The sequence below is a fragment of the Elephantulus edwardii genome, unplaced genomic scaffold (genome assembly GCF_000299155.1).
Source record: "Elephantulus edwardii isolate Elephantulus edwardi_28Jun2011 unplaced genomic scaffold, EleEdw1.0 scaffold00126, whole genome shotgun sequence".
NCBI lineage: Eukaryota > Metazoa > Chordata > Mammalia > Macroscelidea > Macroscelididae > Elephantulus > Elephantulus edwardii.
Genome location: NW_006399876.1, coordinates 7,388,123 through 7,399,544, shown reverse-complemented (window position 1 = coordinate 7,399,544; position 11,422 = coordinate 7,388,123). Strand labels below are relative to the sequence as shown.

At 54.8% G+C, this 11,422-nt stretch overlaps 1 protein-coding gene across 1 annotated transcript; it reads left to right on the top strand.

Annotated features, from left to right (window-relative positions):
• The first annotated feature begins 1,304 nt into the window (after nt 1–1,304).
• AIP (aryl hydrocarbon receptor interacting protein) lies at nt 1,305–11,312 on the top strand. Its single transcript, XM_006893252.1, has 6 exons — nt 1,305–1,522; nt 7,645–7,824; nt 9,732–9,920; nt 10,334–10,510; nt 10,593–10,734; nt 10,992–11,312. Exons 1-6 carry the CDS (start codon nt 1,424–1,426, stop codon nt 11,195–11,197), a joined length of 993 nt encoding a protein of 330 aa, XP_006893314.1. The 5' UTR covers nt 1,305–1,423; the 3' UTR covers nt 11,198–11,312.
• The last annotated feature ends 110 nt before the right edge of the window (nt 11,313–11,422 follow it).

Below are 11,422 nucleotides of genomic sequence, written 5' to 3'. Positions count from 1 at the left end.
GTTTTAAATTACTTGCTATTCATCTGAATGTTGGACAATGGATTGACAGAAGAAAAATTTGTGCCTTTGAGTGGTGACGTTGGAGAAGAGTACTAAATATCATTCTTTGGACTGTCCAAAGAACAAATAGGTCTTGGAGAAAATGCAACCAGCGTGCTTCTTGGAGGCAAGGACGGTGAAACTCTGTCTCACATACTTTGGGCATGTTGTTAGGATGGGCTGGAAAAAGACATCATGGCTGGAGAGGTGGAGGGTCAGTGAAAGAAAGGAAGATCTTCAACAAGATGGACTGACACAGTGACTCACAGTGAGCTCATGCACATCAGAGATGATGAGAATGGCACAGGATAGAGTTCAGATTCATTGTGTCACTATAATTTGCAGTCAAATTGAAGACACTTAACTAACAGTTTCTCGTACAATTTGTGTAAGACACAGACACAGAGTATTTGTTCCCTCGAAGTTTCGTATAGCTTACATGTAAAACTGTCTATGTTGGCAAAAACCAAAACCATCCAAATGAATAATGCTTCCTCACGATCCTCTCAGGAGATTTCCTGTTGGAAAATTAACCAGGATAAATAATTTAATTAGTCCCTTTATCAAAGGGACAGGACACTAATCCTGGGCAGTTACATTTACGATGAGATAAAGACACTCCCCTCACCTGATTTCCTAAACCCTGAAAGCTGGAGACATATTATCTTCCGTGGCGGTTACTCTGTTCATACCTAGTTTCTAAAGGCAAGAAGAAATATTCTTTGGCCAGCCAGAGTGTAGCGGAAACCTTATGTCTCCCTCCAGGTCTTGCAAGGGGCTTAGAAGTCTTTCGTTTTCAAGGACATGCTAGCTTTCACGTCTATAGCTTTTACAGAGATACAGTAACTCCCCTCCTTCCCTCTACCTCCTGTTTTTTGAGAGGCGGAACAAAATACACCATGCAAAATGTCACTTCCACTAGATACTTAAACTGGAGAAGAATGCAGAGAAATGACAGTTATTTTAGGGTGTGGCATTACGATTAGGCTACAATCTCATCTAACTCTGTATAATGCCGTTATATTTATTTTTACAGTTTTAAATCGACTGGCTTAGGAGACAGTCGTAATCGATGGAATTAGAAATCACACAATTTATAAAAAAAGTACACAATTGCTGGAAGCGCCCCGCCCTACCCATCGACAGGCTAAAGCCCCACCCCCTGGCCGTTCCAGTCCCTCCCCTAAGCTGGGCCTTTTGCGCAGCCGCAGAGCAGGGAACCAATCAACATACGTGTCCACGCACATGGTCCCCTTTTGGCTTCTGCCCTCAGTCAAAATGGCACTATCACGGAAGTTGCCGAAGCTCTAGAGGTTGCCGAGGCAGGTCCGGAAGCTACCGAACGTGTCCGGAAGTTGCCGAAAGAGAGCAGCGGGGAAGGAGGATGGCGGATATCATCGCAAGGCTTCGGGAGGACGGGATCCAAAAACGTGTGATACAAGAGGGCCAAGGAGAGCTTCCTGACTTTCAGGATGGAACCAAGGTTCGTGTTTGTCTCCTCCTTGTCTCCTTGGTGCGCATGCGAGGCGGGAGGAGGCCTTAGGCGAGAGGTTGCGCATGCCCAGACAGCAGCAGCTACTGCCCCCCCACTACTACTCACATGCGGTGCTCGACGCTGATTGGCCTGAATTTAAGTTGTGGCAACTTCTAATACACATGCCCCGCCCCCAGGCTTGGCCGCGTGACCTCATTGGTCGGAGAAGTCGTCAGTCATCACAAACAAGGTGGGAGGCTTTGACTTTGTGCAGACCCAGTACCTGTGGAAGACGGTGAACCTGAAACGCAGGAGCAGGTTGAGGTTGCGGGGCCAGAGTCTCAAGTTCAAGGTCATTTATGATGGACAGGGTTTCTGAGACTACCTGCGTGATTTCTCGACTGTTTCCTTGATTAAAAGTGAAGCTCCAGGGCTGCAAACCCAGAGAATGGGTCTTGGAGTCCCTTCTGTCCCTCGGGAGCCTGTTGGCAATTTTGCAGCTGCCATCTGTGGCCTAATGAGGGACAGATGAAGTCTTGGGACTGAAGAGCCCCCTGCCTCCCTCTTCTACATTCAGGCCCCATGTCACCTTTCCCAGAACCTCCCCTACATGTGGCACCCAGGCTCTCTGCTCCCAGCCTTCAGTGGCTTTCCCTGACTACTCTCTGTGGACTGGAGGGCTTCCGGGACAGCTCCTGCTGAGAGCGCTGATTGAGGTCCGGACAGGTTCTGAGGACCAATACCTTTTGTAAAGGTGCAGTACCTTAAAGTTGGGCTGCTAACTGACAGGGCTAGGAACCCAGTACAGGCTCTCAAATCTGGTTCTGTAAAGATGATGTCTTGGAAGCACGATGGGCCAGTTAGCCTCTGCCCTTTGGGTTGCTGTGAGTTGGAATGGACTTGGTGGTGGTGTGTTTGATTTTTCGTTTTCTTGGAGAAGAGAGAGGCGTGTTTGTGTAAACTCGGACATGCATGCAGTGGGGGTGATGGTCATGCAAGAAAGAATGGTGTTGGCAGCCTGATGGAGGAGAAACTGGGCATGGTGGACCTCAGGGAGAGTCATGATAATGCATTCCAATTCCCCGTTGTTTGTATCATTGAGTCAACTGTGACTTATAGTGACCCTATGTACAATAGCTCTGAAGCCTGCCCTATCCTGAGCTATTGTCACTATCTCTGACACAACTACCCCGATTACCCCTGTTACTATGCCAGTCCATATCGTAGAGGGTCTTCCTCTCCTTCGCTGTCCCTCCATCCTTCCAAGCATGATGTCCTTCTCCAAGGACTGGTCCCTCTTGGCAACATGCCCAAAGTATGTGAGACGGAGCTTCAAAATCCTTGCTTCCAAGGAGCAGTTTGGTTTCAACCTCTCCAGGACAGGTCTGTTTGTTCTCTTAGCAGTCCATGATGTTCAAGACTCTTCTCTAGCACTACAACTCAATGCCATCGGTTCTTTTTATGTCATCCTTTGTCATAGTTCAGCTCTCTGATGCATAGCAGGTACTTGGGAAGACCATGGCCTGAATCAGGCACACTTTAGTTTCTAGACTGACATCGTTGCTCTCAGCACTCTAGAGAGGTCCCTGACAGCAGAGTTCCATAATGCAATACATCTTTTGACTCCCAGGCCCCTAAAGGACAGAGTATATGCGACATAGGGTTTCCAAGTCTGTAAATATTTACAGAAGCAGATTTCCTCATCCTTCTGTAGAACAGCTCGCTCGTGGGTTCATACCATTGGCGTTTTGGTTAGCTGCATGATGCCTTAACCCCCGCTCCACCAAGGCTCCTGGAAACATTCTAGGGTCATGAGAACATGTGAACGAGCCCCCACGCTCACTGCCGCTGGGCTGGTTATGACTCACTGTCTCTGTGGGAAGCAGGATGGCCCCTTGGGGGTTTCTGAGGCCATTTTCCTTAACTTGAGCAGAATGCTACACAGCTTGTGAGTTCTAGAGGTTCACTTCTCGGTTAGCAGCCGAAGAGGCCAGGAGATAACAAGTAACCAACCCCCGTCAGGCCCTCACAGCTTGGGGACTTTACTGAGTGCCCGGTTGCTTTACTCCTTCGAGTTCCTGCTGCGGAAACAGTTGCTGTGGATTGCGTTTACTGATGTGGAAACTGAGTACAGTTAGGGAGGTGACAGGCGTGGTGGCTGAGAGTGTGAGCTTTCTGTACTCCCCCTCAGATAGACCCAGCGAGGGCCCTCTCTTTACAGACTCCCTGGTGGGGAGGAGTGAGAGGGTGTGGTTGGTCTGATGGGGTTCTCTGATTGCCCTCACCCCAATATCTGAAAGTGAGAGTAAAAACTACTCTCAGTTATCCATGGTCAACGTGCCTCCCCCATTCTCATTCCACAGCATGTCCTCAGGTTCCAGCCAGAATCTGACCATGTCCATGGTGACCACACTTTGCTGTCACCATCGCCCCTCTGTGGTTGACAGGAGTGACCCCTGACACATCTGCCCACCCCCTTACAATCTGTCCTCCTCCCAAGTTGTTATTGTTTTGTACCATCTATTCAGAACCAACCCTTAGCTGACTTTCCAGCAGGTTTCCAGAGGCTCTGAATTGCATGGGAGGAGATCGCTCATCTGTCTTCCTCGGAGCAGCTGGTAGATTTGAACCACATGCCTTTGGGTTTTCAGCACAGCTCCTTACTTACCAGGCCCCAGAGCTCTCTCCTCCTCTCAGGAGCACAACTGAAATGAGACCTTCTCTCTACTTTTCCTGCTACCTCTGGCGGCTCCCATCTCAAAGTCTCTGGAAAGCCCGTCCATCCCTGCTGACCCCAGTGCACCCACATTCCCCTCAGTCGCTCTGCTGCCTGACTCTGCTGCTCCTTGAGCCCCACAAGGTCCTGCTGTAGCCTTGGCCTCTGCTGTCATTTTGGCTGAGGTGTGCGCCTCTGTCCCAGATACCCCAACCCCTGCTCGCTGTGAGTCTCTGCCCCCACTGAACGCTCTGTGTCGAACGCTCTTGCCGCACCGCCCCCCACTTCCCTCACTCTGTTGTAGTTTGTGGTTTAACCCTGTAAAAATGTCAGCGTGAAGGCCTCTGACCTCCTGTAACTTCTTGAGGGGAAGGAGACTCGGGATGAGCAGCCCACACGGCTGGTTCCTGTAAGGTGGAGCTCAGACCTGCCTCCACTTTGCAGCCTTTCTACCAGTTAAGGCACCAGCCGCCCTCCTGAGCTCTCTCCGCAACAGGAAAAAGTCCTTGTCAACAGTAACACGAGCTGATTTCAGTGAAGTCGACCTGCCCCACGGCCTTACACCCTCTTCCTTTCAATTCTAGCACCCACCATCTCGCCCGTGGTTCTCACCACTCTCTACTCACACCTGACCTGCTGCTGTTGAGGACAGTCTGACTCCCTCTGACCCTCCCCTGGGCTCCTCGGGCTGTAACGCTTCACGGGAGGAGACTGCCCGTCATTCTCCCATGGAGTCGCTGGTGGATTTGAACTGTCAGCTTTGTGGTTAGCAGTGATACGTTACACACTGCGCCACCAGGTGTCCACTCTACTACTAGGTTTAAGAATACATTGCAGTGGTCACCCAGAGCTCAGTAGTCATGACCATGAGGTTCATGAAGGAAGTAACAGGCTGGGAAGAGGCAGGATACAGTTCTGCGGGCTGTACAGCGCTTCTCAGCCTCACTTGCAGGAGGCCTCGCAGCTTCGGGTCTGCCCTGCTCCAGCAAGTGTCACAAAGCCCTTTCAGGTCTGGGCTGCCTCCACTGCGCCAGGACGCTTGGCTCTTGCTCCATGGAGCGGTTTCCCTCCCGTCTCTGAGTCTCCCACAATCTCTTGGTTCCCCTCCCGTCTCTGGGTCCCCCCCTCCTGTCTCTGGGTCCCTCTCGTCTCTGGGTCTCCCTCCCATCTCTGCGTCTCCCACTGTCTCTGCATCTCCCTTCTATCTCTGGTTCCCCCTCGCGTCTCTGGGCCCCCTCCCTTCTCTGGTTTCCCCTCTCGTCTCTGGGCCCCCTCCCTTCTCTGGTTTCCCCTCCCGTCTCTAGGTCCCCCTTCTGGTCTCGGGTGTCCCTCTCGTCTCTGGGTCTCCCTTCTGTCTCTGGGTCCCCCTCCTGTCTCTGGGTCCCCACCTCTGCTCCTGCTGCTCCCGTCCTCACTGCTGTGGCATCTCAGCTGGCAGGTCTTGGTTTCACTCCAGCTTGTGTCATCTCCGTGATGGGCCACAAACACCCGGCATTTCCCTCTGCCGTGTGGTGAGTTATCCTGACCACGGTTAGAAAAGCCATGGGGAATATTCCACACATGCCTTCTCTGCCGGGATTGATAACTTGTTAAGCAGTCGCACAGAACCGGCAGGTGGTTCTCCTGATTATGGGCTTTATTGGGAAAGTAACAGGTCACAATTCAGGATACAGTTCTCTCGCAGGCATAGCTTCCCAGACAAGCCCAAAGGCAGGTCTCTCTCAGACCCTTGGTCCCTCTGCGGCCCCATGAACTTCTTGGGTCCGCCTGGCCTCTGCCCTGCTTGGGAGATGTTGTAAAGCTTTTTAGTGAGTGCCCAGAGGACCCTGCCAGGAAACCCTGACTCCAGGGCTTTTATTTAGTGCTGTTCTCCTTACAAGCCTAGTTCTGCCAAGTTCCCAGCGGAACCACACTCTGCCAGCAAGCTTCCTTCCTGCAAGCGCTCAGCTCTCAGGCTGTGGGCCAGGAAGCCCTGCGCACTGTCCCCTGCAGGTCTCTGGGTTCTGTTCCTTTTGTTGCTGTCATTTCTCTGCCACCTCTTCTTGCTGTCTCTGGTGTTACAGCTGTTTCCTGTGACAGCTTTGTGTGACAGCTTTCTCTCGAGCATGTTCTCGGCGCAGGGATTCCACGTCCGAAGGCCATACTGCACTGCAGTCTTTTCTGTCTTGGTGGTAGTGAGGCCCCTCTTGTCAACCTCTTTTTAAGCTCCTGTTAAGCTTGTTGTTGTCCTTCTGTGCCCTCAAGTTAACTATCATTTACAGCAACACTGAACAACAGATCTGACCCTGGCCTGTTCTGCCAGCCTTGCTTCTCTGACTGTGCTGGAGCCGCTTTTTACAGTGTATCACCCCTTCTTGTTGAAGGTCTTCCTCTCTTTCTGGGACTCTCCTCTTTCCCAGCATGAGGTTTTTTCCGAGGCTGGTTCCTCCTGACATGCCCAAAGGATGTAATGGAATCTCAGCATTCTTGCCTCTAAGAAGCTCCCTGCTAGGGAGCTCTGGTGGCCTAGTGGCAGGAAGCTGCACTGCAATCCCAGAGGTACATGGTTCCAATCCACCAGATGCTCTGCTGGAGAAGGAGGGGCAGTCTCCTCCTGTACCAGTCAGGTCTGATTTGACGGTACACACACACACACACACACACACACACGCAATAATAAAATAAAATAATTTTTTAAAAAAGAAGCTCCCTGCTGCACGTCAGGATGGATTTGTTCTTTAGACAGTCCACGGGAATATTTTAAACCTAGCAGGATGGTAAAGCTGACCAGTCCCTTCCGTAGGGTTCCCATAAATACCTGACTGACATGGTCCCACACCCACAAGTGTGGGTGCATCTTAGAGAGTGAGCTGGCCAGTTCCCCTGCTGGGCCACAAGCACCTCATTTGAAGGGCATCTCCTTCCTTTAGAATGGCGGGAACTGGTTTGCTCACAGCTTGGTGAAGGAGCCCTGGTGGCACAGTTGTTAAAGAGCTCAGCTGCTAACTGGAAGGTTGGTAGTTCAAAGCCACCAGATGCTCCATTGGAATAGGCTAATGCAGCCTGCTTCTGCAAAGATGTCAGCCTTGGAAGCCGGATGGGGCAGTTCCATTCTCTCCTCTAGGGTCAGCATGAGTTGGGATTGAGTCAGTGCCTGTATTTTTAGGGTGTTTGTCGTACCCTGGCGTCTAGCACAGAACTCAGCCCTTGGTAACCGCTCTGTTGAATTAATGCTGCAGGTGGATGGCTTAGGGTCCAGCCTCAGTTTGACCACTGCTAACAGTGTGACTGGGGGCTGCTTTCTTCCCTGTGACTTGGTTTCCCCACTCGGGGCTGGTGCTGAGCCAGAGGTCAGATGGAGATCGCTGGGGGAGCCATGTCTCCGAGGCTATCTGCAAGGCAGGGGTGGACCCTGCTGACTGTGTGTGGCCCACAGGCCACCTTCCACTACCGGACACTGCACAGTGACCAGGACGGCACCGTGCTGGATGACAGCCGGGCACGCGGCAAGCCCATGGAGCTCATCGTCGGCAAGAAGTTCAAGCTGCCGGTGTGGGAGACCATCGTGTGCACCATGCGCCAGGGCGAGATCGCACAGTTCCTCTGCGACGTCAAGGTGCCTGCCTGTCTGCCCCTCTGTCATCTCTGTATCTCTGTGCCCTGCACCCCTCCCTCCAGCCTTGCTTCCACCAGCATCCCAGCCTCTCTTCTGCCCTCTCCTGACCATTAGCAGGACTGCAGGCAAAGATTCACCTCCACATGCACGTGGCCCAGAGTCCCTGCTACCAGGACTGAGTCCACATCCACACCTGTTTTCCTCCAGGGGATCTGGCCTCTGCCCATCTCCCCTCACCTCTGCAGTGTCCCCTCACCTCTGCCGTCTCCCCTCACCTCTGCCGTCTCCCCTCACCTCTGCCGCCTCCCCTCACCTCTGACAGTCTCCCCTCACCTCTGCCGTCTCCCCTCACCTCTGACAGTCTCCCCTCACCTCTGCCGTCTCCCCTCACCTCTGCCGCCTCCCCTCACCTCTGCCGTCTCCCCTCACCTCTGCCGCCTCCCCTCACCTCTGCCGTCTCCCCTCACCTCTGCCGCCTCCCCTCACCTCTGACAGTCTCCCCTCACCTCTGCCGTCTCCCCTCACCTCTGCCGTCTCCCCTCACCTCTGCAGTGTCCCCTCACCTCTGCCGCCTCCCCTCACCTCTGCCGTCTCCCCTCACCTCTGCAGTGTCCCCTCACCTCTGCAGTCTCCCCTCACCTCTGCCGTCTCCCCACACCTCTGCCGTCTCCCCTCACCTCTGCCGTCTCCCCTCACCTCTGCAGTGTCCCCTCACCTCTGCAGTCTCCCCTCACCTCTGCCTTCTGCCCTCACCTCTGCTGTCTCCCCTCACCTCTGCCGTTTGCCCTCACCTCTGCAGTGTCCTCTCACCTCTGCTGTCTCCCCTCACCTCTGCAGTCTCCCCTCACCTGTCTGCCTTTTCTTTCCATCCCTTCCTTTCTCAGAACTCAGTTTCCACATCACAAGCCACCTAAGCCCCAGAAGCCCTTGTCTCAGCTCGAGCCTGGTTTGAGTGTCCTCCCCCCGACTCCCTGCATGGCCAGGATCAGGTGCCCTGTGTGGCCCACCTCCGACTCTGCCCTGCACCAGACTCAGCAGAGTGCTGTGTCCACGGCCAGCAGCTGAGGCGGCACTGTCCCTGCAGGCCAGGAGGGGCACTTGGTTAGACTGCTTTCATCCCACAGTGGTTTCAAAGGAAAGGCTGGAGTCTAGGGTCCCCTCCGCCTGTCTCCCCTGGGAGTTTAAAGCTGCTGCTCCAGGCCTGGTTCTGAGCTAGGCCCTGAGCAGGGAGGAATGGGGAGAGAAGGAAGAGATGTGGGGGCATAAGTGAGTGGGAACCTGTACTAGTGAGGAACTTAGTTTGTAGGCTGTGTCTCAGGGGAGAAGAACAAAGAGGGGGGACATTTGGAGGCCTGTGAGGACAGAGGAGGTGAGATAGGAGCATGCGTGTATGTGGCAGCTTGGGGTAGGCCTCAGTTCGGGACACGATTCCATTCCAACGCAGTAATTGGTTCGGATGGAAGTCAGTTGCCGCTGATTTTGTTCAGGTGTTCAGTATCAGTACCTTTTATCAGTATTTTATGACCTGGTCTGTATTTGTCTTCAGGGGCTGGTGTGAGAATGATTAACAGCAGTTAGTGGCATACTGTGACACTGTATGCAAAGTATTAAATAATAAGCTGTTAAAAGACAGATAATGGTAAGTGGGTTCCTCTGCTCATTGTAACTAGAGTATGTTGTAAGGCAGATGCTGCAGCACGTGGTCTGATGACTGGCTGGAGAGTGTGGCAGGAACTGGGGGCTTCGTCAGGAGCCAGGCTGGGAGGCTGGGGGTCTTGGGGCATCCCCCACACCCAGAGAGGAATCCTGAGCCATTGGTGTCCTGCCCTGGGACTCAATGTCCTTCCTCTGGCTGGGGTGGGGAGGGGACTGGCACTGACAGAGCTACCGCTTCCCCCCGCCCCCAGCACGTGGTCCTCTACCCACTGGTGGCCAAGAGCCTGCGCAACATTGCGGCCGGCAAGGACCCCCTGGAGGGGCAGCGGCACTGCTGTGGCATCTCCCAGATGCATGAGCACAGCTCCCTGGGCCACGCCGACCTGGATGCGCTGCAGCAGAACCCGCAGCCCCTCATCTTCCACATCGAGATGCTGAAGGTGAGGCCTGCAAGCCCGCAACAGCCTGGTTCTGCCCAGTGGGGGATCAGCTGAGGAGGGCCGGCAGGGGCCAGTGCTAGAAGGGCCTGCTGGGGACGCTGCTGCCTGTTCTCCCACCCTGTGACCCACCATCTGTCCCTGTGTGACCACTGTCCACTTGGCCCCTGCATGGTATGATCACGTGTCCCCTGACCTGTTTTAGCACTCCCCAGGGAACGTGGGCTCACTGGAGGAAGGCCTCTCTCCCTCTGGCACCCTGTCCGGTCCTGGTACTTGGCCCAGTTCCAACTATGTTCATGTTTGTTGTTCACCAAGTTTTGCTAACTGGCCAATCAAAGAATGGGCTGTCCTGCCCTGGTGTCTGAGTCTGGGGTTTGCCGTCCCCAACACCAACCTGGCCTGCGCCCCGGCAGGTGGAGAGCCCCGGCACGTACCAGCAGGACCCGTGGGCCATGACTGATGAGGAGAAGGCCAAGGCCGTACCCATCATCCACCAGGAGGGCAACCAGCTGTACCGGGAGGGGCACGTGAAGGAGGCCGCCGCCAAGTACTACGATGCCATCGCCTGCCTCAAGAACCTGCAGATGAAGGTGCTGCCCGGGGGCCGGGTGGTGGGTGGCGCGGGCTCTGTGGGCGGCCGGCTCAACCCTTTTCCTTTCCCCGGGCCTCTAGGAACAGCCTGGGTCCCCTGACTGGATCCAGCTGGATCAGCAGATCACCCCACTGCTGCTCAATTATTGCCAGTGCAAGCTGGTGGCGGAGGAGTACTACGAAGTGCTGGACCACTGCTCCTCGATCCTCAACAAGTATGACGGTGAGCGCCGGCCACAGCGGGCTGGCCTGGCCCTGACCTCAGGCACCGGGATCGGGACCTAGCCTGGGCGCCCCCCTCAGCGCTCTCACAGAGGCCCTGATATCCCGGTTGCTCTGAAGAGTGTCACGGGGCGGGAGGGTGGCACCCTCAGGGTGCGTGGGGCCTCTTTGCCTCCTGATGGGGACTATGGTGCCAGAAGTGCAGCTGGATGCTGGCTGGTGCCTGCTCACACCGGTGCCCCCTACCCTTGCTTGCAGACAACGTCAAGGCCTATTTCAAGCGGGGCAAGGCCCACGCGGCCGTGTGGAATGCCCAGGAAGCCCAGGCTGACTTTGCCAAGGTGCTGGAGCTGGACCCAGCCCTGGCGCCTGTGGTGAGCCGTGAGCTGCGCGCCCTGGAGGCACGGATCCGGCAGAAGGACGAGGAGGACAAGACTCGATTCCGGGGCATCTTCTCCCACTGACGGGGGCCCCCGGCCAGCCCTGCCCACGCTGCCAAGCCTGCTGCTGCTACCACCAGCCCCCCGCCTCTGCTCCATCACAGTTCTCTGTATAAAGGCCTTATTTATCTCTCCTCTGCTGGGCTCATCCATGGGGAGAGCTCGGCCATTCTGGCCATTTTCTGGCTCTTGGGTGAAGCAAAGGACCAGCGTTCTAGTCCCAGCTCCCCAGGCAGCAGCTGTGGTCTC

Coding starts and splice junctions, on each gene's coding strand:
- AIP (XM_006893252.1), top strand. CDS start 1,424: ATGGCGGATATCATCGCAAGGCTTCGGGAGGACGGGATCCAAAAACGT. Junction 9,921..10,333: donor TCCACATCGAGATGCTGAAG/GTGAGGCCTGCA, acceptor GCGCCCCGGCAG/GTGGAGAGCCCCGGCACGTA. Junction 10,735..10,991: donor GATCCTCAACAAGTATGACG/GTGAGCGCCGGC, acceptor CCTTGCTTGCAG/ACAACGTCAAGGCCTATTTC.